The sequence below is a fragment of the Microtus ochrogaster genome, unplaced genomic scaffold (assembly GCF_000317375.1).
Source record: "Microtus ochrogaster isolate Prairie Vole_2 unplaced genomic scaffold, MicOch1.0 UNK6, whole genome shotgun sequence".
In the NCBI taxonomy this organism is placed as follows: domain Eukaryota; kingdom Metazoa; phylum Chordata; class Mammalia; order Rodentia; family Cricetidae; genus Microtus; species Microtus ochrogaster.
In genome coordinates this window covers 9282507-9307902 of record NW_004949104.1, presented here as the reverse complement: position 1 = coordinate 9307902, position 25396 = coordinate 9282507, and the positions used below count along the sequence as shown (strand labels likewise).

The 25396-nt window shown below is 49.7% G+C and overlaps 1 protein-coding gene across 2 annotated transcripts in view; it reads left to right on the top strand.

The window, feature by feature from the left end:
* Nucleotides 1–25389, top strand: part of Uvssa (UV stimulated scaffold protein A) — a 37645-nt gene extending 12256 nt beyond the window's left edge. For both annotated transcript variants that reach the window (XM_013353344.2, XM_013353343.2), the window contains 7 exons: nt 10126–10231; nt 18125–18296; nt 18759–18881; nt 19817–20000; nt 20468–20579; nt 22836–23010; nt 23726–25389. In XM_013353344.2, coding sequence (XP_013208798.1) covers nt 10126–10231; nt 18125–18296; nt 18759–18881; nt 19817–20000; nt 20468–20579; nt 22836–23010; nt 23726–23819 — 966 coding nt within the window. In that variant the 3' untranslated portion in view covers nt 23820–25389. The remainder of the gene's footprint in view (nt 1–10125; nt 10232–18124; nt 18297–18758; nt 18882–19816; nt 20001–20467; nt 20580–22835; nt 23011–23725) is intronic.
* The last annotated feature ends 7 nt before the right edge of the window (nt 25390–25396 follow it).

Genomic DNA, 25396 nt, shown 5'->3' with positions numbered 1-25396 from the left:
TCTACGGAGAAACCCTGTCTCAAAAAATCAAAAAAAGAAAGAAAGAAAGAAAGAAAGAAAGAAAGAAAGAAAGAAAGAAAGAAAGAAAGAAAGAACAGGGGTACATGGGTTCTCTGGATGGGACCAGAGAGATGGGAGTCCCAGACAGGGCCAGAGAGAGGTGTGGGGCATGTGTTCAGGGTGCCTGGTAGTGGGTAAGGATTCAGTCCTGTAGTGGCTTAGGAGCCACAGAGGCCATCCATGCCAGGCAGTGTTGCTGTGCCTGGAAGAGGTGCTGCCCTTGGAGTGGGAATGGAGATCCTGGGCCTGAGGGCTGCATGGACCTGGGGTTCTTCACAAGTCCACAGAGTGGGGAGATGGCTGCTGCACTTGGGTAGATGACAGAAAGCTGTCACAGTCCAAACTCCCTTTGTCACTTGTTCTCCCGTTCCCAGCGGACAGTCATCACCCATCTTTCTCTCGGCTGCTTCTAATGACAACAGTTTACGTTTATCTGTGGCAGTCAGGACTCTCCTTGTAGCATGTAGATCCACAGACAAGTGCCCTTCCCCGGCTGGAACATCTCACTGACTCTTCCCAACTGGTTTCCAAGCAGAGAAAATAGACGTTAGAGCTGCCCCATCCCCATGGAATTGTTTGAAACCTTGACCCTTAGTCTGGTCTCTGAACATAGCCTTAGAGCAGTGGTTCTCAACCTGTGGGTCACAACCCTTTCACAGGGTCAGATATCCTGCATATCAAATGTTTACATTACGATTCATAACAGCAGCAAAATTATAGCCATGAAGTAGTAACAAAATAATTTTATGGTTGGGGGTCAGCACAACATGAGGAAGTGTATTGAAGGGTCGCAGCATTAGGAAGGTTGAGAACCACTGCCTTAGAGGTTAGCTAACCTGGTCAGTCTGACTTGTAAATTCTGTTTTGGAAGCTAGCTTTGAGGTGGAAACAACGCTTCCTTTACTGAGGAAAAGCTCAATTTTGAAGCCATCACTGCTCCAGCCTAAAGCCAAGAGGATGCTCGCCTAACGTTTAGAGACCCTTTTGACCCCTTGTGGCAGCTGAAAGGGCAGTAGAGGAAGTACTGGGACTAGATGGGGTAGGAGGGAGCTCCTGACTTCTGCAGCTGCCAGCTGGTCCCAGCTTTGCTGAGGGTATGTGTGATGTGGGCCAGCAGAGGGCGACCTTGCTTCTCCTTCAGCCGGCCAGCCTTTGCGATCAGGAAGTACTGTGCCGCACCTAGTCTGTCTGGCGGCTTTGGTATGTGGGTTACCATCTCGTGAGAGTTGCATTTGGTTGTGTCACTTATCAAGTCAGATTTATGAATCTTGAGCAATGTATGTCTACAGCAGAGAGCATTTCTCCAGCCCTCACTGTAGCAGTCAGGAGGCGTTCATCTCTACACTCAGTGTCCAAAGTCTCAGGCTCCAGGCTTGGCCAAGACTGCGAAGTGGAAGGCCACCTCACTGTTCTGCTGTGTACCCCAGTCCCTCCCTGAAGATCTCAGTCAAGCTAATTACTACACTATGTGGACAGTCACCTTGCTGATGGGCCTTGGCAGTGCAGGGACATCCTTGGGTAGCTGATGTTCCAGTGACTGGCCATAGAACTTTGAATGCTCTTGGGTAGCACAGAAGGGTTTTTCAAGGGCCTAAGTATTACTAGCTTGCACTACCATACTGGGACCAGCAGCAGTGCTGGGGCTGGCAGGACTCTAAGCCCTGAGGGTCTTAGTAGTGTGGCTGTTTTCCTTGGCCTGAAGCTTTGTTGGGTTGACAGAACTGGGTGTTGTCTTAGCCATGTCTCTTGGCTCCATATTTCCTGAGTGCTGAGTGACTGACTGCTGGAGGAGACCTGGGCAGTCTTCCTCTGGCCTACAGGACATTATTATTATTATTATTATTATTATTATTATTATTATTATTATTATTATATTTATTAAAGATTTCTGTCTCTTCCCCGCCACCGCCTCCCATATCCCTCCCCTCCCCTCTCCCAATCAACTCCCCCTCTCTCATTAGCCCGAAGAGCAGACTGGGTTCCCTGCCCTGTGGGGAGTCCAAGGACCTCCCACCTCCTTCCAGGTCTAGTAAGGTGAACATCCAAACAGCCTAGGCTTCCATAAAGCCAGTACGTGCAGTAGGATCAAAACCCAGTGCCATTGTTCTTGACTTCTCAGCAGTCCTCATTGTCTGTTATGTTCAGCGAGTCCGGTTTTATCCCATGCTTTCTCAGACCCAGTCCAGCTGGCCTTGGTGAGTTCCCTAAAGAACATCCCCATTGTCTCAGTGTGTGGGTACACCCCTCACGGTCCTGAGTTCCTTGCTCATGCTCTCTCTCCTTCTGTTCCTGATTTGGACCTTGGGGTTGTAGTCCGGTGCTCCAATGTGGGTCTCTGTCTCTATCTCCTTTCATCGCCTGATGAAGGTTAATATCCAGGAGGATGACTATATGTTTGTCTTTGGGTTCACCTTCTTATTTAGCTTCTCTAGGATCACTAATTATAGGCTCAATGTCCTTTAAATTATGGCTAGAAACCAAATATGAGTGAGTACATCCTATGTTCCTCTTTTTGGGTCTGGCTTACCTCACTCAGGATAGTGTTTTCTATTTCTGTCCATCTGCATGCAAAATTCAAGAAGTCATTGTTTTTTACTGCCGAGTAGTACTCTAATATGTATATATTCCATACTTTCTTCATCCTACGGGACACTCTTGATACCTTTGTGGGTAGTTAAGACACGCAGCCTCCTGGGTCAGAGCTCTATATTTAGTTCGGCCAGCAGTGGGTGCTGCAACTTCCATCCGCAGAGCCCAGGCAAGAAGCACCATTTTTCCTGTGTGGCTTGTACCCATGTCTCTGTTACCTGAATAGTGATGGCCATGCACTCAACACAACTCAGTGGAAGCTGGGCCTGGTGGTGAAACCGTGTGGTCCAAATTACTTGAAAGGCTGAGGCAGGAGGATCATAACTTTAAGACCAGCTTGGGCTACAGAGTGATTTATAGGGCTGCCTAGGCAACTTAGTGAGCTCTTGTTTCAAAATAGAAAAAGACCTGGGGATTTAACTCAGTGGTAGCATGCTGCCTGGCGTGTTTGAGGCTCTAGGCTCAATCCCTGGTACTATACCAAGAAAGACTGAGTGGCTTGCCCTGACTCCCACTAGCTGTCCTAAACCATCTGCTGTCCTAGCTTCCTGTTGAGATCTGCCTTTGGTGTTTTGGTGTGAGGGGATGTGGGCCCCAGGAGTCTGAGACCCAGCACTTTAACATGGACGCATGTTGCAAGGACGGTCTTCCTGTGGTACATGGTGGCCAGTCTTGGGTTGATGTGACGCCCAGGGCCTGTACTGTTTCCACTATCCCTTGTACCCAGTGACTCCTAGCCTGATCTTACCCAGATTAGTATCCTTGTGCATCTCAGCAGGCAGATGGTGACCGTCACAGCTGAAGCCTGACTACTTTTACCTGTGCCTATAGGATCTGTTGTGAAGACAGGCCCTTCAGGGCATTTTGGGGGGGTCCTCTGACTCCTCTGGTCACACAGGTCAGCACACTAACCTAGACTGTCTGTGGGTTCGTTGGGCTGCCTGGGCCCAGTGAGGTGGCAGCCCGTGGACTGAGGGTGCCCTACCTTCAGAGGGAAGGCAGGTAGTGCTGTGTTCTGCTCTCCGTTAATGGACACTTCCTAGACCTGTCTCTGCAAACTGATTTTAACGAAAGGCACTGCTCTGAAATCCTTGGAGATTTCGCTTGCCGCAGCTGGAGAGCGAGTGAGGCGCTGCTTGTAGATGAAGTGATTGGCGGCTCCCGGACTGTGAGTGGCAGCGCCCAGGCTCAGGTGAGCACTGCTTCCCAGAATAGATACAGCGACTGCCTATCTACACATCGCCCGCCCTTCCTGCAGCTGGTGGGCAGCTCCTTGCAAGGCTGCTGCACCACAGTGTCTTGTGGGGGAGGGGCAAGGAGAGAGGGCTAATGAATGTCTATGTTAATTAGAGCTGTTTTAATTAGAAATCATGATGAGGTGTTCACTAATTTCCAAATAAAATTTACGGAGGGTTTAAATCATTTCCTAGTGTTTCCCCATTTAGCACGGGATTGGCATCGTTAACTCCTCATGTAGAACAGGCTGAGCAGGGAACACTAATTCAATAATGCATGATTTAAACATTTAAGAACTTCTAACAAATGTGTGAGATTGAAACAAATACAGTGCTACTGGTCATAAACAGCAGCCCAGATTTGGACAGGTCCAGGCTGTCTTTGGAAGGCTGGGTTGATGCAGGCTGTGCGGGGTAGTCCCCTTTTCTCCCAGGCATCTGTGGAGTCCAGCCCCAGTTCCCATTTGAATGTTGCCATTGGTTTCTGCACAGTATTGCTTTCCTTTTGACATAGATGGTCTATCTTCAAAAATACTTAAACCAGTTTAAACATGTCTAAGCATTTGCTTTACAGAGTGTGTGCTCTTGAGCTCAGTTTGGTGGCAGACTGGGGATAAATCTTGACCCAATCAATGTGGAGGGCCATTTGGTGGAGTTGGTTTCCACCTGCTCTGTTACAGAAGAGCTGTAATAACCCATGGCGGCCTCATTATTTAAACTGATAAAAATCCTTTGAAAACTTTTAAATTGCCTGCCTTTTCATTATGGAGCTCTGATCATGGTTAGTTTGTGTTATGTAATTAACAAAATACGAATTCCCACCAGCTGGTGGTCAGAGCAGTGATTGCAGACATCAGTACGTCTGACTTATCAGCAGCTGCTCTTTCCTTCCTGGACTGTTGGTCAACCTGTTCCTGTGGTTATAAATGTGTCTTTGTGCACACCAGTCTTATGGGCCGTGTGGCAGCAGCCACCCTCATGGAACCATGGACTCATCTTCGCCCTCTCACAGCAATGGAAATCAAATCTGTTTGGTTCATGCTGTGCATCCTTGCTTGTTTTCTGTGTTGGGTGCTGGGCAGCTTGCCTTTCAGATCAGCCAGCCTCCTTACCAGGCCCATGGGTGCTATGTCGGGAGCACACCCAAGCCCAGCTCCTCTCCTGCTGAGTGTTAAGAAAGCTCCCTAGGCTGTGCAGGATTTGCTTCTTGTAGGTGAAAAGGACAGCGGCAGAAAACCCGGGGAATGAAATGTTGAACAGTCAGGCACACCCGGGGAAAGCAGGGAAACTAAATCAGCCTTTGCGGGACCTTGTGCAGCAGCAGGGCCCGTAAACAGCCTTCCCGATGCTGTGCTCCTTCCATCACCCTGAAGGCCAGGCACGCACCCAGCAGCAGGGAGTGGGGAGAGCTTTGAGCATAAGTTCTTATGCTCACAGGGGTGGGAGAAAACAGCTCCGCAGCCTGTCCACCAGCCTATACTCTCCCACGCCCTACTGCATGGATCTGGTCTTGGCTCCAGTGTCCAGCCCAATCATTTGTCTTTCCAGAAGGAACTAGCTCTCAGTACCGTCTCATATGTTGTTTCTTTAGCTCCAGGAGTATTTTCTCCATTTCACAGATGAGAAAGCAGTCTGGAGGAACTTGTTTGATCTTGGCCCCTCCTAAAGTCCCAGATGTAGAGTGGAACGGCTGTCTGATGACTATGGCATCCGCACCTTTGGGACAGGCCACACAGCATAGCATGGCCTCATGTTCCCAGAGGCTGGCCACCTGCTTTCACCTGAGATGACAGCCAAGGCATTGGGAGGGCCCTGTTCCAATCCTGGCAAGTGTTAGCTATGAGGACACACTCCTCCCCTGTGTGGTTGGCTTTCTCTGCACACTCCTGGGAAGAATGATTAGTGATTTCACACTTCATTGGATGTTAATGTGTGGAGTTCGCATAACCTCATTCATGATAACTCTCCCTGCCTCTGCACCACTCACACAACCTTGTCATTGGGAGCATGTGTATGTGGGTTCCCAGAGAAGCTGGTTTGAGAATACTCATTAGGAGCGCTATAAACCCAGAGCACCTGGCCTGTGTCCACCTAGGCTCCCAGGCCTCAATTTGATTGACTAGCTGCTTGTTTGGATCCAGCAGAGATTTCTAGTCTTAGCCTTGCTCTAGAAATGGACTTCCAGGCACATTCTAGGCACACTAAAAGCTCTTTGCCTCATGCTTTGTAGAAGGCTAGACTCAGCTCTTGAGCCCCAGTTCCAGGAAGCTCCCTGGCACTGGAGCTGTTGAGCATACTGGATTCTCAAGGGCAGGTTTCTGTGGACTGTTCCACACTGTTTCAGATCAGGGGAGAGGAGGAGGAGAAATGCCCATCCCTGTGTGTCCTGCAGTGCTATTGAGAGATCCCTTGTGTACGTGGCCTCTATAGAAACGGTCATTCCCGAAAATGAAGTTTTGTTCCAGCGTAATGTTTGGACTTGAACATGTGTTCGAGTGCCCTGCCTGCATCTGGGCAGGTTTGACTCAGTGACCACCAGGTGCCTGTTCTGTGTTATCACGTGGTGAGCACCACTACACCCTCTGTCCTCTGAAGGTGCGTCCCTGGCAGCCGAGATGCACATGAGATATTGGCCTGGCCGGGCAATTTGCACGGCCTTCCAGGGAGGGCATTAGCATATAAATAGCAGATGCAATGACGGCCATCACAGCTGAGCACGTTTAATTTTTAGTTTATAAGATAGAATGGGTTTTTAAATGCATAGCCATCAAGCCGCTGAAAGACAAATGCAGTTTGGAACTCACTTGTCTGACGAGGCCTTACATCATTTTTTTTTAAAAGGGAAATAGACACACATAAAACTGAACAAAAGTGATTTCTTGGGTGAAAAGTAATTGAGATTGCGCACCAAGTTAATTAGATCGTACAAAATTTATTTAATGGTCTCAGCTGTATCTCTAGGCTGTGGGCTTGGCGGCCATGGCTTTCTGGATGTTGAGATGCTCTTCCCATTCCTTCGCAAATAATTAGCACTCACCACCCTACTTCTGTAAACTGATTGCGTTGTATATTTTAGCCATTTTATTGCTTGTTTAATTATGATCATGACGACTCATTTTTCTAAATCCTTTTAACCGTGGGTGAGAATCAATTTGTATAAAACCAGCAGTGCCCCCACCATGGCAACTGTAGTGGGTAAAAGCTTGTGTCTATCCTGTGGGTGGCTGAATTGGCCCTCTGTAGGGATCTGTAGCTCCCACCAGGGGGTGCAGCTTGGGAGAAGTCATCTGATTGGCTGGAAGGGTTTCTGACCACCACCCTATCCTCAAAGGCACCCAAGGGTTTCACCTGTCAGAAAATCACCTGTGCTGATGTGTGGCTCCCATGTGCAGATCTCATTAAGGATTGGCCTTTTCCCTGGCTTCATGCAGTTTGTGTTACATTGTTTCCCCAAAGTAGAAAACTTGGCCCTCACTGGGATAAGAGTAAGTTGTTCTTGAGAGCATTTTAAAAGTCTGGCCTTATTTTGAAGATATTACCAGTCCTGATGCCTTTTTTTTTAACCAGATGTGAGCTCTTTCCCAGGACCCTTGGCGTCCAGCTGTTTTCTCCAGACCCCTCTGGATGCTGTCTTCTGTCTGACCTCCCATGTGACCTTAGAGGCAGGTTACCACCACAGTGGTCATGACTCTTGAGATTCTAAAATAGTGGAGGCTGGTCACCTGAGGTTCCAGACTATCCCATGAAAGCCTTCTCCCCTCTGGGCTGTGTTACCTTTCTAGGGTACTGTCCCTTGTGGCCATTATGTTCCTGGCCAGACTCCTGAGCAGGTCACAGAAGTGTCCCAACAGCTAGGGCTCTGAGGTTTTCCACATCAGAGTAATTTCCCGTCCCTCAGGTATGGCCCATCTGTCTGCTGTCCTTGGTAACTTTGGCACCAAGGATTTGCATTATTGGTATCTACCAAATGTGGATTCAGACTTCATGTTAGTCTCACTTACGTATTAGTGGTGGCATCTCTAGATTCCAGTTGTTGCAGCGTGAGGACCCCATCTTCGAATAGTTGCAGAGTCAAGTATAGAAATGACTGGCATCTCTCTGTGGCCCCAGAGAAAGCCTGGGTCTTTTCAAGGCAAATGCATACAGTGAAAGAGCAGACAGCCAGAGGCCTTATCAGTACTAATTTAAGAACAAGAAAGAAGCCAGTGCTTCAAATTTAATCTTAAAAATAAACGATTTAGTTGGGGAGGAAGAAGATAAAATTCTAATAGTTACCTAAGCAGTTGAATATTTTTAGGGAATGCAATTTTGATAAAAAGTCCCCAGCAAAATTCAAGGGTGTGAGCAATAAGCATAATATTTTATGAAAATGACCCCCATATTTAAAACCTGGCACTATATGTTATGCATTGTAGCACCCAGCCCACATCTACCTTTTAGAAAATTAAAACACATAAATTCTGTTTAGTGTTTGATACGCACTGCACTAGCTGAGCCCGTAATGCCCTAAAACCTTGGGCTGCTTTCCACCTTTCATAAATTCCTGGGTAGATTCTATACAAAAATAATTTTCAGGTCCGTGGCTCATTGTTATTCAAACGTGATTGATCGTCGTCATTTGCTCAGCGCGGGAGTTAAGTGCCCCTGTCATTTCCAAAGAGTATAATTGGGACGTTTCACAGGTCAGCGGTGGAGACAGGCTTCCCTTTTGATCAGTGTTAGACTGATAACAAAAATTACAGTTTCCGATGATTAATGTCTCCCGTGCTTCCCAGATGCACGACTGTGGGCTGCACCAAAACAAAGTGCATTTGCATCTGATTATGCTCTCTCGGGCAGCAGTCGCCCAGACTGGGGCATGGGGCCAACAGGCACGGCCAGATGTGGCTGCTGATGGCTCTAGCAGCCCCAAGGTGGAGTTTGGCTCTACCTGGGCGGGCAGCGTGCTGAGCTAGGCCTTAGGCAGGTGCTGCTGTAGATGCCTCCGTGGTGGCTGTCATTTGCACGGCTTGGCTTCCAGTGCATGTGGCTCCTGACCTAAGAGTAGAAGCTACTCTTTAGATGTCCTTTCTCCCTTCAGGAGATAGAAGGACCATGGGAAACATCTGTGAGTTCAAAGTTTCTGTTGGAAATGGTTTCTAAAAAGTTTTTCAAAGTTTTTCTTAAAACCCTATAAGGGTCCCACTAGTTGGCTTTCATTTGACAAGGGTCCTCCTTGCCTCAACTCTGCCCTGGAGCTTTTGTTTGTTTGTTTGGTTGGTTTGGTTTTTGTTTTGTTTTGTATTTTGACACAGGGTCTCTCTATTGTCCAGGAATTTTCTACATACACCAGGTTGGCCTCTAACTCACAGAGATCCCCTTGCCTCTGCCTCCCAACAGCCCAGTCCACTCTCAGACATTGATGGATACTCAGTGCAGAGCTCCTGATGGTCAGTTAGGGCTCTGTGGATTCTTACTGCAATTGAGTCTTCTCTGTATTTCAGCCCTGTACATTCCCCTTCATTTCATACACAGACAAGCGCTGAGATTAAAGGTGGGCACCACCATGTCCAGTAAATTGCTCTGGAGATTTGGAAGCTGCAAGGGCATTGAAACTTGGCACATTCCAGGGGCATCACAGCTCAAGGGGCCACCACAATCTGAGGGGTATTACATCCCTAGGGGCATGGACCTCCTTGTCCTGGTTAGCTGAGCCTGGCCCCCTTGTGTGACAGGTGGGCAATGGAGGAAGGTTGGGTTTCTATCCTGGGTGTGGAAGGTTCTGGAAGAACATTAGGTCACTGGGAGGTAGGGCGGGAAGAACGTCATCAGAGGATGTTTCTGCGGTGAGATTGGAGGAGCAGGGAGTCTGAGCCATAGCTAGTACTATGACCTGTGTCCCTGGTGGCTTACTTGGGCATGGCAGAGCTGTAGGTGGGCTGGCACAGCATTAACTGAGGCTCTGCTGCCTGCTTACTGGGGATGGGGCAGCTGTGCAAGTGCTCGGCGGTGCACACTGCAACAGGCACAAGAGAGTTGGTGGTGATTAGGGAATGGCTCCAGGTAGGAGCTAAGAAAAGGCACTGTGATTTAAAAATAAGAACAGCCTTAGAGACATTGTAATTAAAGACCATCCACATCTGATGGTGAAGTCCTAAACTAGAGAGACGACCCTATGGGAAGCAGCGCCTGCACACAGTCCACAGCCAACTGCTGTTGTCTAGAGCTGATGACCTCATTTGTCCTTGGGATGTATCCACAGACAGAAGCCCTGGAGGACAGCGAGGATGAGGACCAGGACTTTGTGGAAGTCCCAGAGAAAGAAGGTTATGAACCTCGAATCCCTGACCACCTCCGGGCTGAATATGGTGAGCTGTGGGCAAATGAGGGGCAAGACTGGGCATCAGGGGTACAGGGGAGACAAGTCCCCCATCTGGACAATGCCTCTAGATTGTGACATCAACACAGGGAGCTTAGCCTTCAGCTTCCCTTGTACAGCTGTTGTATAAGTAATTGTTGCTTTATTTAACTTGGGGAGTTTTTCTTTTGTGCCCCGAGCCCTCCAGGGGCCAGCACATGGCAGGCTTCCATCACACAAGGTCTTCCGGGCCATCTGATGCTCTGACTGTGGGACAGGGTGCAGTCTATGGGGATGCCTTTGCTTACATAGGGCCTGTACCAGGGTGGAGGGGAGGCAGATACCATGCAAAACATCCCTTTGTGTCTTTGAAGTCACAGACGTGGCCTCTGACCCAGCATTGTCTGAACCCCATAGCAGGAATCAGCTTGTCACACACAGCACCACTGTGACAGACAGGAATGTCCCATCTAAGATTTTTCTCTTTTCCAAGAACTCTAAAAGCCACACTCTGTGTCCTAGGCTTGTGCCCTCCAGAGAGAAATTTAAAGGGGATCCAGGACCCAGGTCACACCCTCGGTTATGTCAAAAGGAAGCAAAGACAAACAAGTACCCTGGCTTCTGTGGGGTAGAATTTGAATTTAGCAAGAGAATTTAGACATGACCCATTGGGGCGTCATGCCAAATTAACCCGGGCAGACTCACCCCTCTCCACTTTCCCAGCCCTCTGCCCAGCGCCATCTGCTGGGCAGGCTGGCGCTTAGGGATCAATGAGTGTGTGACTGTCAGGAGGAACCTCCCACACTAAGGGGGTACTGGTGACCCCTTAGCTAAGCATCTTCTGGCCTGGCCCACTCTGCAGGAAGGAGTCCCAGTGTTGTAACGCCCCATGAAAAGCTCCCTGCCTAGTTGAACTGCCCCTGTTATACCTGCTTGCCTCTCCTGCGCCTTGCTGAGCTGTGTATACCCTTTCTCCAGGCCTCAGCCTTGCAATGCTCTCATGGGATTCTTCAGCCTGCAAGCCCATGACCCATGAGCCTCCTCCACCCACACGCTTCTCCAAGCGCCCATCTCTACCTGAAATGGATTTCACCATCTCCCAACTTACGTTTTCACCTAGTAAAGATACCACGTGGTCAAACTCTCACCCAAAGTGGTCACAGCTAAGTGCCACACCTAACACCTGGGGTACCCAAAAGTGCTTCAGGCATACCATGGGATGACAAGGCCACCCTCCTGTGCCCAGGGTGGTCTTTGCCCCCTATTTCTTTTACCCTCAGCTGGATGAGGCCCTGGTCTAGCAAGGTGCTGGTATGGCTGTGGCTACATCTGAGGCCACCAGAGTCTAGAACAGTGGGCTATGAGATCAGGTGAGGCAGGGACACTCCTCACAGTCCAGGCAGTATGAGTAGCACCTAACTATGGACCGTGGTCCTTCTACCCTCTTTGGAAGCCACACTTTTCTTCTTAAGCTGGGAGACTCTTGGGTTCTTCAGGGGAGCCTGGGAGCCAGCACTGATCCAGGGCTCTTGGTCACACCAGCATTTTTTTTACTTTTGTTCTCTGCATTTTATTCTGACGTTTGTATCCTTCCCGTAGATGTGGTAAGTCTGACTTTACACGGACTTTGAGTGGCTCCAGGTCACATGTAGTAGGGTCAGCAGTGACACACCAACACTGAGAACAAAACAGATTCTTACCATCCTCGGAGAGGATGTCTTTGGGCTGTGGATTGGGAATGGCCAGTGATGGTGCCAGTGAGGACAGCAGCCTCTGTTACAGATGCTGACTCTGTGTCCCCTCTGGGAGCTAGATACACACAGTAAAGCCCTTTTCAGCCACCAGTGGACACTGCCAGGGCTAGAGCAAAGCCTGTAGTCCTCCTATTGGAGACTGTCCTGTGTCTGCCTGTACCTGGATGCCTTGTGACTGCTGGCCATTTGAGCCCAGCAAAGGAGGCTGAATTGAGAAATACTTTGAAGCATCTCCCAACATTACTTGCTTGGATACAGCCACAGGCCACCTGCCGTGAGGCTACTCGAGTACTGACTGCACGGGGAATCGTAAGTGCTCAGGGTTACAACCCACATCAGTTACAACCTACATCTACTCATGGTCACCCCAGCCTGGCCCAGGCCCCAGAGTTGTGTTCCAGTGTGGAATACTCATGATTTTCAGTAGAATGCTGTTGGCTCCACTACTGGGTGTTTAGTTATTAGTTACACAGGAGCAATAACTACACTGCCCATAGCCCCTGCACCCAGTGCCCATCAGCCCGTGTCTTTTCTTCAGAGCCCTCCATGTACTCCTGGCCATGGAAGGGTCTACAAAGCTGGTGAGGGACTTTATCCCAGCCTAACAGAAATTAGAGACCTCGTGGCTGTGTCATTGTCTGTAGTTCGTCCCTTCTTGGACAGGCTCTAGGCATCTGGTTTAAACCTGGAAGGCAGTAGTGACCCATGTGGTCTGAACCAGGTGTTGTTTTGTGTTTTCAAAATGACATCAAGTGGAGAACATGGTAGAGGCTGGGTGGGCTGGCAAGGTGTACAGGTAGACCCACAGCAGCCACAATCTGGCCATTGGTGCCACCATGCGGCTGAGGGCCACAGGAACCAAGGAAGGGTCGGTGGGCACTTGAGGCCAGGGATACATAACACACCTAGAATGTTGGAGCATTCACAGGAGGTGCTGGGGTAAGAAGGACACTAGCCTCGTGAGCAGGACTGTGGCAGGGATGGAAAATGGGAAGCCTCCATCACTGCACCAAATGGAGACTCCCCCGGGGAGTCCTGGGAACTAAGCCAGCAGCCTAGGCTGGAGTGTCCAGACAGACAGACAGTGCGCAATGAGCTCAGTTCATAATACTAGTTTATAGTCCATCACTGTTTTTCCAATTAAACACGGGCGAATCTGAAGTGTTAGATTCAGTCTAAATCCACACGGCTGAGGAAATCAGGCTCTTTTTTCTTTCTCATTTCTTTCTCAGAATTTTCACTGAGGGGCTTTTATCTTCCCCTTAATCCTACCATTTCTGTCAGGACATAATCTCTTTCTCAAATTTACATTTTAATTACAAGGCCAGCTGAACTAGGTAAAATCAATAATGTCAGCGCGGCAGCCTAACTTTGTGCGGAGCCCCAGCCTCTCCATTTCCTCCTATCGATCCATCTCTCCCGCACTGTCTGCTTTAGTGCTCCAGGCAAATAGGTGCCACTTGGCCAATTTAAACAAAAAAAGGAGCTTTGGACATTTTTATGATTCTTTCTAAAAGCAACTGTGGGAGTAAATTTTGGCCAAGGGACTGGAGTCAGGCCCTGCAAGGCCGCAGGGCCACGGTGGTCAGCAGGATGATGTCTCATTCCTTTAGGGTTGCACGCCCTCTGGCCTGAGGAGTGTGCTCTGCTTTTGGGGTTTTAACTTTGGAAATATGTCAGTGAGATTGATTTTCCTCAATGGCGTGAAAACAGTGGTGTGTTCTGTGCCCTGAGTGTTTACCCTGCTCTAACACGCTTACCCATCTTCTTAATGGTTTAAAACAACAAATCAATGAAAAATATATTTCATTCTTGTAACTCTTAGGAATTCTCATATTGATCTTTCGGCTGCGATTGTATCTATCTAAATGCCACATTGTTCACTTACCAGCCTTGCCTCCCTGCTGTGTATGTATGTATGTATGCGGGGCTGCTAACTGCTGCCTTCCACATGGCCAGGAACATTGTGATAGGAAACGCTGAAGGTCGCATGGAAGTGTTTGCTACCCAAACCTTGGGCGCTGTTTTTAAGGACAGAGCAGAGAAGGGGCTGCCTGGTGTCTTCTGACACACAGTATGCCCAAATCTTAGGACCGCACAGCTCCAGAGCCTGGAGGTAGCTGACTATGACTCCGCTACCTGCTCAGAGTGACCCTGCCCAAGTTCTCTGTTCCCTACCCATGAGATAGGAGATAGATAGGTAAGGGCTCCAAGAGATAGGAGCCCTTACCTGTGCATAGCTATACCAGAGCAGAGACAACAGATGTTTCTATGAAGGGCCACCGAGGAAATATTTTGGCTTTCTGTACTGCGTCAGGTCCCTGTTTAGTTCCATTCCAGATGGCCATAGCTAGGACCAGTAAACTCTGTCATTAAAACAGGCAGTGAGGCTGATTTGGCTGTTGCCTCCCCGGCCCCAGGAAGCCCTGAGGGGCAGCTGGTTGTTTCTGTGCCATGTCAGGCTGACCTCTGCTACGGTGAGCCCATGATGAGTCCAGAACTCTGGTGGCTTAGTGCTGTGACCCCCTCAGAGCTGTAGACTTTGACTTCCCAAGGACCTCAGGTACAGTGTGTTGGTCTGCCTTAATGGATGTCTCTTTGTGTGCTTAGACTTCATTTGCTCTGGTTTTGGAAACAGTGTCTTGCATTGAGTTCAAGCTGCCTTCAGCTGAAATCTCCTCCCCAGGCCCTGCAATCACATACCTGTATCATATACCCCAAAACACTCGTTCACCTTGAATCTAGAAATTAATGAACAGACTTAGCATTTCTTAATGAATTTTTTCCTGATTTAGATCCAGATTGGCCTTGGCTTTGAGATTCTCCTACCTCAGTGCCCCAAGTTCTGGATGACAAGTGAGGCCCAGCTTGTACTTTGGCTATTAGGTACAGCTCCATTTATCAGACCTTCGAGTATTTTTTCTTTTATTCTATTTTTTAAACTTCAAATCTACTTTCCTGATATTAACCCGTTTTCTCAGCTGTCTTTTGATTGTTTATTAGCTTTTCCTTTTGACCTTGCGGTAGCTATGTATTAGCTGCACATGTTTGACGTGCCAGTCTGTGTATTAGTTCACTTGACGGGCGCTCCTCAGTGTGCTCAGAACTGAGCACCTTTCTGGCTTTGCTGCTGCGGTTACTGTTTGCCTTTTTTCTTCTTAAAAAATGTATCTCTGTGCCCTTCTGATAGCTATCTCTAATTTTACGATTCACGTATTTTTATCACTCATTGCTTCCATTTATGGATCTGGGGAGAGAACCCAGGGCTGTACACATGTTAGGCATGCTTTCTACCACCAGCAGCCCTTAGCCCCTCACTCACTAATTTTTTTATGGTTTCTCTCCTCTCCTCTGCATAAGTCAGAAGATCAAGGACTGTCTTATCCTACCTCCTGGAACCCTGGTACCCACTGAGTTAGTGTTCTGATGTCAAAAGGCATTTGCTCATCATTATCTTGTCTTGCACCTGTGATTTAAATTTCTTTTCTTGGTGGACCACTTATGCTAAGGATGTTCTTTTTTTTTTTTTGGATTTTTCGAGACAGGGTTTCTTTGTAGCTTTTGGTTCCTGTCCTGGAACTAGCTCTTGTAGACCAGGCTGGCCTCGAACTCACAGAGATCCGCTTGCCTCTGCCTCCCAAGTACTGGGATTAAAGGCGTGTGCCACCACCGCCCGGCCTAAGGGTGTTCTTAAAGAATCTGCAAGTGGTGGCCTTGTAAGGCCTTGGGTCCACAAGACCCCCTTCCTGCACCTGTGGGGGGCTTGACAGCTCAGGCTAATCAACTGTAAGCTCGCTCTTCCTCCTACGTACTTTTTTACTTTTTTGTCTTGTGTGGTACTGATTATGGGACCCAGAGCCTTGCACATACTAGGTACATGCTCTGCCACAACACTGTATCCCCAGCTCTTCCCAGCACCCTTCAAGGTGACCTTGCAAGGCCTTAAACCTGCTGCTGCAACCGAAAGTGCTGCTTCCATGGAATTTTCAGCTCACCTTTTTCTTTGTTGTCTTTAGTGTTCTCTAACTTCCTCTTCCAGCCATAGTTGCCCCTTTGCTTCCTCTGGCAGGCAGCACGTCCCTTAATTTCAAAAAAACGTGTTCATTTCGTCAACTATTTCCCCTGCTCCAATTATTATTTCCTCTGGAATTCCAGAAACCTGTATATCTGCCCTTCCCACCTCCGAGCTTTGCAAGTTTCCTCATGCACACCACCGATGTCCTTCTGCCCTTCAGGCACACAAGTAGTTATTTTTCTGCCGCATTTCCTGCTCCTCATCCTTTATAAAAAATTGTATTTTAGCCGGGCGGTGGTGGTGCACGCCTTTAATCCCAGCACTCGGGAGGCAGAGGTAGGCGGATCTCCAAAACCACAGAGAAACCCTGTCTCGAAAAACCAAAAAAAAAATTGTATTTTATGTGTTTGGGTTTTTGCCAGCCTGTATGTTTGTGTTCCATGTGTGTACCTAGTGCCTGAGGAGGCCATAAGAAGGTATCAGGGCCCTGGCACTGGAATCAGGCAGTTGTAAGCTGTCATGAGGTGCTGGAGATTGAAGCTGGGTCCTCTGAAAGAACAGCCAGTGCTCAGCGCTGAGCCAGCTCCCCAGCCCCCTGCTCCTCATCTTTGATGAAAGATGTTTTCAACACCTTTCTTTTCTGACCGCTGCATGGTGCTTTGCTGGCTACAGTCCTCCACATCTCAGCCTCGTCTAAAACATGGCGTATCACCTGTTCTCTCTCTTTGGGGGCAGAGTGCTTAGAAGCCTGAGTTTTGTTTTGTTTTGTTTTTTGCCAGTGCAGATCTCACTGGTAGCAGGGCTGGTATCCAGCTGAGGTTGCTCCTGCAGTGAATGTGAGGAGTGGGGGGTAACAAGTGGGTAGTGCCTCTGGGACTTCAGTCTGTGCTCTGGGACCAGCAAGGGTCAGAGTTCGCCCCACGTGCAACCTCCTGAGAGCCAGACCCGAGAGTGGGCAGGAAGGGGAGTAAAGTGGCAGGATCCTGCCACTGGAGATGTGAGAGTAGATACTGAGCTGTGGTGGGTACCAGCTGCCATATCCTGTAGAAATCCTGGTGTCGAGTGTCAGCATCATGACCTCCTCTAGCTTAGTAGTAGGCAGGTATCCCAGGGTGACATCCTGTAGTCAGGGACATCTGCCCCGCAGCACAGAAAAGGTGCTGCAGTCACAGAACCCAGGCCCGACTATAGCTATCCCTGTGGCTTTTCACGTTTAGGGCAGAAGATGGGAACAACCTTGGGTGTTTCTTCTGAGGACAGTATAGGGGAGAAGATGTACCACTAAGTCTCAGCATAAATTGTAGAGTCACCCTCATACAGAGGCTAGTTTCCTCTCTTCCCTGCTCAGTGAAGGGGGGGGTCCGGTATTGGGGGAAGGGAACTGTGTGTTCACACTATAGTTAGATAGTCTCTTTATAGCATGGCAGGTTTCGTATGTCTTAGTTAGGGTTTCTGTTGCTGCAACAAAACACAAGTTGCGGGCCAGTTTATTTGACTTGCACTTCCACATTGCTGCTCATCACTGAAGGAAGTCAGGACAGGAACTCAAGCAGGACAGGATCCTGGAGGCAGGAGCTGATGCAGAGGCCATGGAGGAGTCCTGCTTATTGACTTGTTCACCATGGCTTGCCTGGCCTGCTTTCTTAAAGAACCAAGGACCACTGGCCCAGGGATGGCACTGCCCACCATAGGCTGCAACCTCCCCCATTGATCACTAATTGAGAAAATGCCTACAGCTGGATCTCATGGAGGCATTTCCTCAGCTGAGGCTCCTTCCTCTCTGATTACTCTAGCTTGTGTCAAGTTGACGCACAAAACCAGCCAGTACAAAGTCCATCCTCTTAGTGTGCGAAACTGTGGGCAAAGGTGACAGTGTTGTCAGTCCGTGCTGTGAACAACTCTGAGGAGGCTTCTTGTGATAGTCCTTGTAGGCTAGGGCTGTCTGGGTCATTGCCCTGTGTCCCCTGCACAAGAGTGTGGTCTCTATCTAAGAACCTGAAGTGACAGGCATGTTTTGTGCTGTTGAGGAGTGAATGTGTCGTGTGTCTGTGCATCTGGGGCCTGGCCACATGGTGCTTTCCCAGTTTGCCCCTGGTTGGAGAGTGATGTCGAAAGTGGACACATGTCATTCCAGGGCTGGAGCCGGGGGCCCCACTGAAGACTCTAGAGAAGGGCACAGCTGTGTGCAGCTTACAGGAGAGGACGAGGATGAGAAAGGAAGAGGAGGCATCAGACCCCACCTCTGCAGCTGCCCAGCTGTTGCGACTCCAGGAATGCTTGCCATCTACCTCATCCTCCTCTCCCGGGTAATTCTAGATGTCCCGTGTTGCTGGGCCCACTGCCTAATACTGCCGCCACCCATTTGGAGCGCTGACTGGCCTGCACAGGCTGCCCAAGAAACTCCCCCACCAGCCTGCTTTGAGAGGTAGTCTGTGCAGGTAACCCTAGACAAGTAGCACCTGTTGACTGGGGCCTGCTGAGCAGCTGGGCCTGCAGCAGCCCTCTAGAGGTCCTGCAGCCAGGCCCCATTCTTGAAGGAAATGTCAGGTGACCCTCCCCCACCCCCAGGTAGGTTCACATCACAGACCAGAGCCAGTGCTCAGTAGGGCCAGGTTGTTTGCTGGATCTCAGCAGCCACTCTGAAAGCTCAGGCACCACACAGTTTATTCATGCTTACCCCAGGCCTCTGGGCTACATTGGGGTGTGGGAAGGAAAGGCAAGTGGCCACACAAGGAATGGGTAGCCCACATGTGCTGATCTGTTTCCAGGGTACCTCTGGGGCCAGAGGAAGCCCAGAAGCAGGCAGAGCGGGCCCGAGCACCCATTGTACCCTTCGGAGTGGACCTGTGTTACTGGGGCCAGGAGAAGCTAACGGCTGGAAAGATCCTTAAGTGAGTCTAACATATCTATATCTGGTTCCCAGGTCTCAGAGCATGGCGTGGCCTTGTATATCTGTTCTCTGGCTCTTAGGACACTGATACTTGAGCCTTGCTATTGCTTCTTCACAAGGTACCCATGAAGTTCATCCATTACTCAGTGTGAGGGACTAGAGGGGAAAGCTCAGTCCTGAGACCCTTTCTGGCCACCGCAGCTCTTCCTCAAGCTGCAGAGAGCTAATGAGCACGTTACTCTCTGCCCGCCATTTGCCCCACCATCTCTGAACAATCAACAGAGGTGCCAGCTCTTGGGGCAGCTGGCATCCATGTGCAGAGCCCATAGAATCCTACCATGTGTTAGGTAGGGGGCCGAGTGACAAAGCCAACCCCATTCTCTGGCATCCAAAGAAAAGTGGCTTTAACAAGGTTTGGTGATAGGACTGGGGCTGAAGTTCAGTGGTAGAGTGCTTGCCTAGCATGCATGAGACCTTAGGTTCAATCCCTAGCACTGCTGGGGGGATGGGCAGGGAAATGAAGATTTGATGATAGCAAGAGAGTCCCTTAGCACTGCATCAAGACTGGGCATGAATTTATACAAGCTTCTTCCTCTGGTTCCATGTCAGTGTCAGAGCCCACTCAGTGGCAAAGAGACCTTTGTCATGGATTCATGTTACCCTCAAAGCCATGGCCTGAGGGCCCTGGAGCTGCTGCCTTGCTTTGTGAGGAGAATCTAAGCTCAGGCTAGTGGTTATACCCACCATCTTTGGCTGGTTCATAAACAACAGTATTTGAACCCAGTTGGAGTGATCATGTTCTCTAGTCCACAAAGGCCTCAAGGCCACCAGGGCCTAGTGCTCTCCCCAATACATTTGGGGTGCATTGGGATTGGGCCAGACGCCCTCTTCTGGGTTCAGAGTAGCCACTTTGAGGGTTTTTGGTGCACCTTGCAGATCTGACTCTCAACACCGCTTCTGGAAACCCAGCGAGGTAGAGGAGGAGGTGGACAGTGCCCATGTTTCTGAGATGCTGCATAGCCGACACATTACCTTTGCAGGGAAGTTTGAGCCTGTGCAGCACCAGTGCCGGGCCCTGAAGCCTAATGGCAGGCTCTGTGAGCGCCAGGATCGACTGAAGGTAAGGCTGGTGGGCAAGGCTGTCGGCATGAAGCTATAGCTACCCATGGAGAGGCTGGGCCACCACTAGTGGCCTGGGGAAGTGCTTGTCCTCTCTGCCTCCATTCTAGACCAGGAATCCTTGTGAGCCCTGAGGAGCCCTGTATAAGAGGCCTTATAAGCAGTGTCATCATTGCTTAGCCACTGGCCATCAGAGAATCCTGCCTGGGGTTCTCTGCCCTGGGCCCTGATACTGACTTCTAAGAGACTACTAGAACAGTCAGACTGCTGCTCTGCATCTAGAGCCCTGTGCAGGCTGTCCTGAGCTTGGAGAAGGGAGAATGGAGAGACAGACCCGAGTTCTCAAACTCCTGCTGCTGCCGCTCCCCAGAGCTCCCCCTGACGATTACAGGGTTTGGCCGAGCCACTGTCCCCTAAAGCTATTTGTGCTACCTCCTGGCCATCAACTGCTTTGTGCTTGTTATATAGTGCCCATTCCATGGGAAGATCATCCCCAGAGATGACAAGGGACAGCCCCTCAACCCAGAGGACAGAGCCCGTGAACAAAGGCAGCGGTTTCAGCAGCAGCAGGCACATCCAGGTAGGAATGCATGCGGGAGCACGAGACGGGCTGCAGACACAGCCAACTTTGCTTGCCAAGTTGCCAATTCCATTTGGAGCTGAGAAGCAGGTGAGGGGCTCCATGGGCAAGGCTGGGTACACATGGTGTGAGGTATTTGTCTTCAAGGCTCACAACAGGAATGTGGATACTCCTGACTCCATCCACCACCTTACCAACATCTGCACAGTGGGACTGAACCCAGAGTCCAGGATGTGCTAGACAAGCACTCCACCACTAAGCTACAGCCCCCAGGCTCTGGTTCTTGTTCCTGCTTCCTGAGCAGATGAAGGAATTGCAACAGTCTCTCTCTCCTGAGATGGTCACCTAGAGTCTATGTGGTCTCTCTGCTGGCTCTGACTTGCCCTGCTCAGCTCCAACTCACCTCACTATCTACATGGGTGGTCAAAGTCAGACAGTGTTTAAACGTACTTAGAGGCTGTGGTCAGCCATGGAAGACCCTTCTGTATGGGGATATGTCTACAGGCCCTTCATGGCTTCTTGCCCTGTGGTCCTGAGACACAAATTCCTGTCTCATCCTGTGCCTAGAAACATGTCTGGGTTGTGTAGCAGTGGGGAGGGCCTGACCTGTTCATCTGCGGGAGAAACCTTCCCTGGTGGCTCACACTCAGGAGCAAATTAAGTGCCTATTTTTGTGTCAACCCTGAAGAGTATCTAGTTTTCCAGCCCTCGGTGGCTTGTTAACAAACAGGTATCAGGCCACGGGCCAAGCCCGGTGCTGGCCAGTCAGATGTGAAATAGCATCTCTTTACTAACTGCAGTATTGATCCCGCCTCCCTCGCACACGGGGCAATTTTCTTTTCCCTGGTGCTAACCTCAGTGACAATGCACGCGGTGCTCCGGGGCCCTTGAGCGCCCAGGAAGGCCGCACAGCCCAGCGTCTATTGATTTTCTTCAAAGGCTTTTAAATTGCTCCTTCATTTTCCTGAGGTGCTCATTCCATCTCCACTGGATGCCGGCATTTTTTCGTTGTGTTTAAACAATTGCTCCATTCACCAGGTTCCTAAACTGTGACGCCTTCTTATTACTGGGAGATAAACTGTTTAGACAGTTTTCCTTAATCTTGGATTAATCGTCCCTGTATCTGAATCGTGCAGTCCTGAGTTCCTTCACTTCAAAAAAAAATCAGCTTGGAGAGGCCAAGCCATCTGTCTGTCTGGCGTGCTTGCTTCTCACTTAGTGGACGTGCCCTTCTCACAGTCTGGCTTTGCTGCCACCCTGTCCAGGCACTGTTCCCTGTCCACTCTGCCCCAGCTCATGGATCTTTGGCACTTGGATGCCATTATAGTAAGGAATGCCAGGCGCTCTTCTGCCTGCTAGGCTCACCCACAGGCCTGGAAGAGTTAGGTTTAATTTGCCTTCACTCTTCACTAGGCTGACTTTCCCAAGCCAGGCTGGAGCAATGTCATGCCTAACAGAGCTTAGGGCAGCCTGTGGAGGTGAGCCAGCAGAGGCTGGACATGGAACTCCAGAGTCCTGGGCTCTGACTTTCAGAAGGCTGGTGCTTATTTATGTGGCCAACCATCTCAGCAGCCCTGCACGTGAGCAGCCATTTTGCCATGGGTTTGGCCGGGTAGTGATGAGGCTGCTCAGTGGGCTGGATGCTGTTCAATTCCCTTGGCTTTCCATAGACCCTTGTGGCTATAACGGGTAGTGCCCAGCTCACAGGAGGGGTAACTCTGCTCTGCACTGAGGCCCATAACCACATTTCCTGTGTCCAGAGAACCCGTCTCTAGCCTGCCATTCCCCTCAACTCTGGATACCCTTGCCTCACAGGCCCAGTAGCCAGCAGATATGGCTGAAAGCATTACAGTTGGCCTGGCTGGCCATGGCCCAGCCTGCAGGTGGGAAGTAGCCTGTAGACACTCTGACTCCATGGCCAGTGGCCTTGAGTACTGTCCTGCTGAGTGGCTGTGAATGCCAGGAGTAGTGGCCATTGGTGCTGGGCCTGCCTGGATCCTTCCAGCCTGTTCAAGTTGTGGGAAACCTCGGGATACTTGGGGACTAAGTAACAGAAGCAGGGCAGTGGGAATAAGTAAAGAGATTTCCCTGTGTGGCTCTTATTCCCGAGGTAGCCATGTCACTCAGCACAGACCCTCTTAGACTATGTACCAGAGCATGCAGCAGGCAGGCTCCAGCCCTCCATCAGGAAGAAACCCACAAGGGTCAGCCCTGGCTGGTGCCAGGCACCTTTTGAAACCCTCAAGTTTTGTGCAGGTTGGCAGGATCCTGAGTTTATGAAGGATGTGGAGGCAGCCACAGGAGTGGACCTCGGCTCGTCCAAGTATAGCAAGAAGGGCAAAGGGAAAAAGAAGAAGCACCCCAACCTCACTGACCTGCGAGAGCGTGCCAACACCAGCCGGGCCCGCCTGGAGAAGAAGGTCTTTGCCAAGTAAGAACTTGTCACTGGCCCAAGGCCTTGGGCTTTGGTCTAGGATATGTTGGGGGAGAGCCACCTGAGTTAGTGATTGTATTAGTCATGGTGATAATCAGAATTCGCCATCACAGTGATCTCCAGCCCTGCAAAGAGCTGGTTGGTTATAGAGCTGCAGCTGGTGCCTTGAGTATTCTTCCTAGGAGTCCATAGCCACCTCTCTGAAAGTAGAGCTGGTGGCAGCCAAATGGTCCTAAAAGGCCAGATGCTGGCTTTTCTGTGTCCTGGGTTAGTACCATGCTCACAAGAGGGTAACTCTGCTCTGCACTCTGATGTTACAGGAGTGACCTCAGGGAAGACAAACATAGAGTCCCACACTGCTGGGTTTAGATACTTTATCACAGGACTAGTCAGTACGCTCTTGGTTTGCCTTGGGTGGGGTGGAGGCTGGGCCACATGGGCTTCCTGCTTTCTCTTTTTTCTCCTTCTGCTGAGTTCTCTACCTCTGGACTCAGCCCATGTTCACCATGCCTTCCTGAGGTCAGCCTGGGGTTAGCAAGTGTGCTCTTGCAATTGCCTTCAGGGCTGGGAGACACAGCCAAGGCCATGGTGGTTGTAGCTGAGACTGGTGAGCCCCACCTTCCAGACGTCTAATGCCCACTGAAGCAGGTCAACCCAGGACCCCAGGGCCTTGTCACATCCATAGTGGTCTCTTACTCTGCTCTCTCCACAGGGCAGCCGTGCAGAGAGTAGTTGCTGCCATGAACCAGATGGACCAGAAGAAACACGAGAAGTTTGCGAACCAGTTTAATTATGCACTGAATTGAAGGGTGTGGGGGATGTGCTGTGGTTCCCTTTGGCCTTCAGCTTACTAGGATAGGTGACTAGGGTTAGGTCTGGGTAAATCAGAATTTGTCTTTTATGAGTGTAAGTAACAATGGAAAATGATACATTAGGGCGCTCTACAGGAGGCCGGGGAATGTAGCTTAGTGGTAAGGCCAGAGCATGGTCCAACAATTTTAACCATGCATATGGCACCACACCTATAATCCCAGCACTTGGGGACATAAACAGGACTGTGAGTTCTAGGCCAGTATGGATTAGAAAGGCTGCTTGAAAAGCAGCAAAAAGCTGTATGAGGTGATGTACACCTGTCATCCTAACACTTCGGAGGCAGAGCAGAGAATCAACACAAGGTTAAAAACTAGCCGAGTATACGTAGTCAGTTACAGGCCTGAAGATTTCATAAGGAGGGTATGTTTCTGGGGGCGGGGAGCCCCTCAGCAGAGCCTACAGAATTGGAGTTTAGGGGTCAAGGCAGGTACCCCATCTGGTTGCAGGTCAGGCTTTGGGCATAAGTATGTCTCCATTAGGGCTATGTACTTATGATGGCTTTAGAAACCTTCTCTTTCATGCACACACTGTTTAATACAGATGCACAGGGAGCTGGAGAGATGGCTCAGAGGTTAAGAGCATTGCCTGCTCTTCCAAAGGACCAGAGTTCGATTCCCAGCAACCACATGGTGGCTTACAACCATCTGTAATGAGGTCTGGTGCTCTTGCAGGCATACACACAGACAGAATATATTGTATACATAATAAATAAATAAAGAAAGAAAAAGAAAAATACAGATGCACAACTCTTAGCACAGAGCTCTGTGGAATGGCTCTGTTGAACCCTAACTCACATATCAGGTTGCCTAGTACAGACACAGATGTGTAATCAGTGACACTATCTGCTCCCAGAACCTTATCACCCTAGGATGAATTGCCTGCCCACCCCACCCCTGAGCCCCCTTTCTGTTTCAGGATTTGTGTTTTCTAGAATAATGGGGTCTGTCACCTTTTGTTTCTGCTTTTTGTTTTGTTTTTTTGAGATGTGGTCTCTTCATGTAGTTCTGACATTCCTGGAGCTCAGATGTAGACCAGGCTGGCCTCAGACTCACAGGGGTCCTCCTACCTCCACCACTTGAGTACTTGGATTAAAGGAGCAAGGCCATGTGCCACCACTCCTGGCTGAGTCCAGCGCCTTTTGTTTCTGGCTTCTTTCCCTTTATTTTAAGGTTCTTCCATGTTGTAAGACACACTAATACTTCATGTCCACCAAGCCAGCCTTACAGAGAATTCTAGAAGTAATACTTTGGACTGAAGAGAGGAATACGCATAGTTAAGAGACTACAGAAAGAAAATAAGTGAAGCTGTAATCACTGAAATACAAAATAGGGCGAAGAACACAAAAAGCAAAACAACAGTAACCAGCACTTTAAACGATGACTGTAAGGCCTCAGCTCCGCAGCCAAGAGCTGGGTAGTTCACTAGATTAAGAACTCACCTCTGGTGGGCGGTGGTGGCGCATGCCTTTAATCCCAGCACTCGGGAGGCAGAAGCAGGTGGATCTCTGTGG